Source organism: Bison bison, unplaced genomic scaffold, assembly GCF_000754665.1.
Source record: "Bison bison bison isolate TAMUID 2011002044 unplaced genomic scaffold, Bison_UMD1.0 scf7180017864264, whole genome shotgun sequence".
Classification (NCBI taxonomy): domain Eukaryota; kingdom Metazoa; phylum Chordata; class Mammalia; order Artiodactyla; family Bovidae; genus Bison; species Bison bison.
In genome coordinates, this window is record NW_011494836.1 from 1,696,157 (window position 1) to 1,701,637 (window position 5,481).

Genomic DNA, 5,481 nt, shown 5'->3' on the forward strand with positions numbered 1-5,481 from the left:
TCCATCGAGTCAGTGATGCCATCCAGCCATCTCATCCTCTGTCGTCCCCTTCTCCTCCTGCTCCCAATCCCTCCCAGCATCAGAGTCTTTTCCAATGAATCCATTTATATCAAAACTAAAGACTCCATGATCGATCTACATTATCAAAAATCTCTATGGGTCGAATTATTTGATTACTACTGTAGCCCTGTTGACAAGCACAGTAGCCATGCCTGCACTGACTCCAGTAGTGAAGTGGCATCAAAAACCCCATTTTAATGACATTATTCCTGATCGCCATGGCCTCTGGACTATGTTACACTAGGCATTTCAACATTATTTAATGTAATCCTCCAATGAATCTAGTTTTATTTAATAAAACTGCTGAAGCTAACATACTAAATCCAGAATCTCTAATAGGAACAGTGATATCAATAAATAATCATCAACCCAACACTTATTTCCCTGGTCTAGGACACATAGGTCCTAATCCTACACACATTCTTCTCAAGTTTCTGTGACTATAAATGAATACAATCTTACTTGTATCTTCCAAGGTTGGATTTTCTGCTTATCCCCCTGGGGCATGATTGAATTTAGCTACTTTTGGGCCTAAAGATAAAGAAGAATGGAGTAGCAGTGAGGTACGACTATATCTGGTACCCTCTACCTGGGTTCAGCCTGCTACAGAGCCTCCAAGCAAAGAAGGACTAACTTGATCAGACAGGGAGGGAGACTGCTTCTGCAGGAGGGGAAGCTCAGTGGAGTTTGCAGGCTCTAGGTATCTTAATTTATTTGAATCTACCCAGTGTCTCCATTCAAATTCTCACCATTTCATCTTTTCCTGTCAGTGCTTAATCTTTAACCTAAGAGATCTGATGTGGCTCTGAATTCAACTTACGTTGGAATTCAGCAAACTGCAGTGTCTGATTATTGACTACATTAGCCCTGTGGCTATAAGAGGTGGGAAAGTCTCCCAGGGCAGTCACAGAAGGTCTCTAGTTCTCTGATTGTGACTGGAGATAAATATTTTAAACTATGAAACTGTCACATCTTTTCTCTTATGCAATTCAGTATGGGTTCCATGTGGATACATCATAAACCATTCCCTAATTAATGATTTTTCAGCTCTTCCAACAAATTCCTAACTCAGGCCCAGACTAAAGCGACAAGAAAGTCTCAAAGGTACCAGGATTGTACCAGATTAGCATGACAATTCTCTACACCCGGGATACACCAAAAAGTCCAAGGCATTTGGCACCTCTGTACTGGGTCAACTATAGCATCTTTGGACCTGAGTGGCGGTGGCCAGGGAGGTGCCTTAGCCACTAGAGCTCGGAGGACAAGAAGAGCCTGGCCCACATGTCTGCTCATCTTCCAGCCATGCAGGGGGTCCTCTCCTCAAGGAGGAGCTGGCTCATTTACATAATGAAAACAGGCAGAATTTAATGTTACATCTGTACAGACGCAATCTTCCTTTAAATAAGAGGGTATGTTAATACAAAACAGTTTGGCCATTAAATTTAATCTAAACATCGTGAAATTGAGTTTTCCAGGTGACATGTGATGCATTTTTTTTCACAACTCACTAAGCCCATTTGCTTTCACCTTCTCAAGACTTTAAAAGAGCAATATGTTTTTAATGGAAATTACGAATTTGCCAATGTACTCTGTCAGCCTCCTTTAAGTCTGCTATAATCATTTCTTTGGACTGAAATTCTTCTCTGCTCTTCTAACCTACAATCACTGAAGACCAGGATACAATTTAAAGTCCTTGAGGTTCTAAACTGGAATATGAGATGTACTGTGTGGCTCCAATTAACAGCAAATTTTTCCACAACTTTGCCCAGAAACAGAGGCCCCCAAGTACCCTCATCAAGTAGCTCCATCATTACTGTGACTCTCAGAGTTGGAACAAAACACATCTAAAATGTCTTCTGACCCAGGACTTCTAGAGGGATAGAAGCTGCCTTTAAAACGGTCTTAATTGTGGCCTGTAAAAACAGTCAGAGAACAAAGCACTCTTCTCCATAAAAGCAGATGCCAACCATTTGTTTCCCTCAGGGCTACTCTCTGAGTATGGGCAGGAAGATAAAAATTCTTATCCTTGGCTCAGTAAGTCACTTTAAGCAAACCCTCTTCTCAAAAACGGGCAGACACAGCTTTGTGCAGGGGACTTTGGGGCCAACTGATTGATGAGCAAGGAAGGCAGAAACCCCAACAATTACTTTTATGGAAAAAAAACTGAATAAAGGCAGAGATGCTGTGGGTTCTAACTCCACCTATCCCCTCTGCTAAGGGTAACTTAAAAGTAGTTGCTTAACATTTTTAAGCCCCAGGGTTTTCACCAATCAAGTGATGGATCAAATCTTGCCCCATCCCTTAGGAGTTTGTATGACACTATGCCAACATTGGCAAGTCAACTGAGCTCAAACAAATTTTAGATTATCTAGAAGCATATGCTATTTTCTTGGGCCTCAGAATCACTGCACTGTGGATGATGACTGCAGCCATGAATTAAAAGATTTGCTCCTTGGAAAAAGATTTGCTCCTAGGACAAACCTAGACAGTGTATCAAAAAGCAGAGATATCACTTTGCTGACAAAGGTCCATATTGTCAAAGTGATGGTTTTCCTAGTAGTCATGTACAGATGTGAGAGTTGGACCATAAAGAAGGCTGAGCACCGAAGAATTGATACTTTCAAACTATGGTGCTGGAGAAGACTCTTGAGAGTCCCTTGGACAGCAGGAGATCAAACCAGTCAATCCTAAAGGAAATTAATCCTGAATATTAATTAGCATCAACTGAAGCTGATGCTTAAGCTGAAGCTCCAATACTTCGGCCACCTGATGTGAAGAGTCAACTTACTGAAAAGGACTCTGCTAATGGGGAAGACTGAGGGCAGGAAGAGAAGGGGGCGACAGGACGAGATGGTTCGAAGGTATCACTGAATCACGGAGTTAGAACAAACTCCAGGGGATAGTGAAGGACAGGGAAGCCTGGCGTGCTGCAGTCCACGGGGTCACAAAGAGTTGGATACAACTTAGTGACTGAATAACAACAAAGAAGCATATGTAATAGTCAGTTAAATCAACATTCATAAATCTCTCCAATTCCCCAAGGGAGACAGAGGGGGTTGCATTCAGAACCTGTTAATAAAGCATCTCAATAAAGCATCTCACTCACCTTCTTACTAGTCAACTGAACATCACAACTCCTACTCTGTCTACCTTTCAGGGTCACCATGAGGGTCAAAGTCAAAACGGAATAATGGAGGGGAAAGCACACAGCTGACATAGTAGAGACAAAATATTTATCAACTGTAAGAATATTAGTTATAAATAAATGAGTTACTCTTGTAACTCATAGAAAGTGTGAAAACTGCTCAGTTGTGTCTGACTCTTTGTGACCTCATGGACTACACTAGTCCATGGAATTCTTTAGGCCAGAATACTGGAGTGGGTAGCCTTTCCCTTCTCCAGGGGAATCTTCCCAACCCAGGAATCGAACTCAGGTCTCCCTCATACCAGCTGAGCCACAAGGGAAGCCCATAATTCATAGGGATGACTTCAAGCGTAAAACCCAGATTACTGCCCAGAGGGGCAGAGAGACAGCCATGACTTGGAGCTGACTACCTGATGGTGGTGCCTTGCAAACGGTCTATCTTCTTATTGAGCTCAGCGATGATGCTGTGCAGTTCTGTGATGCGTTCCTCGTACCGAAGTGTCGTTCGCTCCTGGACGTCCTCATGCTCTCTCATGAGGTGGGACTGCTCACACTGGGATCAAGAGAACAAGACAGAAGTGCCAATGAATTGACATACCTAATAGCAAGAGAGGCTAAGTCTTACAGCCTCGGATCATCACAACCTCGACACAGAGTATGCCCCAAATAAACACATACCTGCTTGTTGGCCCAGAAGACACATCAACAGCTGAACTTCACAAAGTCCCTGATGGCCACTCAAGTCTCTACCTTTTTAGCTCTACATTTCCAGGTGGCTCTAGTGGTAAAGAACCCATTTGCCAATGCAGGAGATGAGATGTAGGTTCAATTCCTGTGTTGGGAAGATCCCTTGGAAGAGGAAATGGCAACCCACTCTGGCATTCTTGCTTGGAAAACCCCAAGGACAGAGGACCCTGGCGGGCTACAGTCCATGGGGGTCACAGGGAGTCAGACACGACTGAGTGACTGAGCACAGCACACAGCTCTCATTCGCTCTTTGGGTAAAGGTCCCTCTGCCATTGTCCATGATCTCTGCTGCACTATTCATGTCTTCTGCTTCTCCCCAGCCGCAAAGCAGGCAGAAGCTGCACTCAGTATGCCAGCAAATTTGGAAAACTCAGCAGTGGCCACAGGACTGGAAAAGGTCAGTTTTCATTCCAATCCCTAAGAAAGGCAATGCCAAAGAATGCTCAAACTATCACACAATTGCACTCATCTCACATGCTAGCAAAGTAATGCTCAAAATTCTCCAAGCCAGGCTTCAACAGTATGTGAACTGAGAACTTCCAGATGTTCAAGCTGGATTTAGAAAAGGCAGAAGAACCAGAGATCAAATTGCCAACGTCCGTTTGATCATAGAAAAAGCAAGAGAATTCCAGAAAAAACATCTACTTCTGCTTTATTGACTACACCAAAGCCTTTGACTGTGTAGATCACAAGAAACTGTGGAAAATCCTTCAAGAAGTGGAATTCCCAGACCACCTTACCTGCCTCCTGAGAAATCTGTATGCAGGTCAAGAAGCAACAGTTAGAACTGGAGATCGAACAATAGACTGGTTCCAAATTGGGAAAGGAGTAAGTCAAGGCTGTATATTGTCACCCTGCTTACTTAACTTATATGCAGAGTACATCATGAGAAATGCGGGGCTGGATGAGGCACAAGCTGGAATCAAGATTGCCGGCAGAAATATCAATAACCTCAGATAAGCAGAAAACACCACCCTTAGGGTAGAAAGTGAAGAGGAACTAAAGAGCCTCTTGATGAAAGTGAAAGAGGAGAGTGAAAAAGCTGGCTTAAAACTGAATATTCAAAAACTGATGATCATGGCATCTGGTCCCATCACTTCATGGCAAATAGATGGGGAAACAATGGAAACAGTGACAGACTTTATTTTTGTGGGCTCCAAAATTACTGCAGATGGTTACTGCAGCCATGAAATTAAAAGATACTTGCTCTTTGAAAGAAAAGTTATGACCAACCTAGAGAGCATATTAAAAAGCAGAGACATTACTTTGCCAACAAAGGTCCATCTAGTCAAAGCTATGGTTTTTCTAGTAGTCATATATGGATGTGGGAGTTGGACTATAAAGAAAGCTGACTGCCAAAGAATTGATGCTTTTGAACTGTGGTGTTAGAGAAGACTCTTGAGAGTCCCTTGGACTGCAAGGAGATCCAACCAGTCCATCCTAAAGGAAGTCAGTCCTTAATATTCATTGGAAGGCCTGATGCTGAAGGTGAAACTCCAATACTTTGGCCACCTGAGGGGAAGAAGTGA

General features: G+C 43.0%; 1 protein-coding gene across 4 annotated transcripts in view; it reads right to left on the reverse strand.

Moving 5' to 3' along the window:
- MCC (mutated in colorectal cancers) overlaps window positions 1–5,481 on the reverse strand; it is a 318,792-nt gene that overhangs the window by 107,851 nt on the left and 205,460 nt on the right. For all 4 annotated transcript variants that reach the window (XM_010848367.1, XM_010848366.1, XM_010848368.1 and 1 more), the window contains exon 3: window positions 3,616–3,758. In XM_010848367.1, coding sequence (XP_010846669.1) covers window positions 3,616–3,740 — 125 coding nt within the window. In that variant the 5' untranslated portion in view covers window positions 3,741–3,758. The remainder of the gene's footprint in view (window positions 1–3,615; window positions 3,759–5,481) is intronic.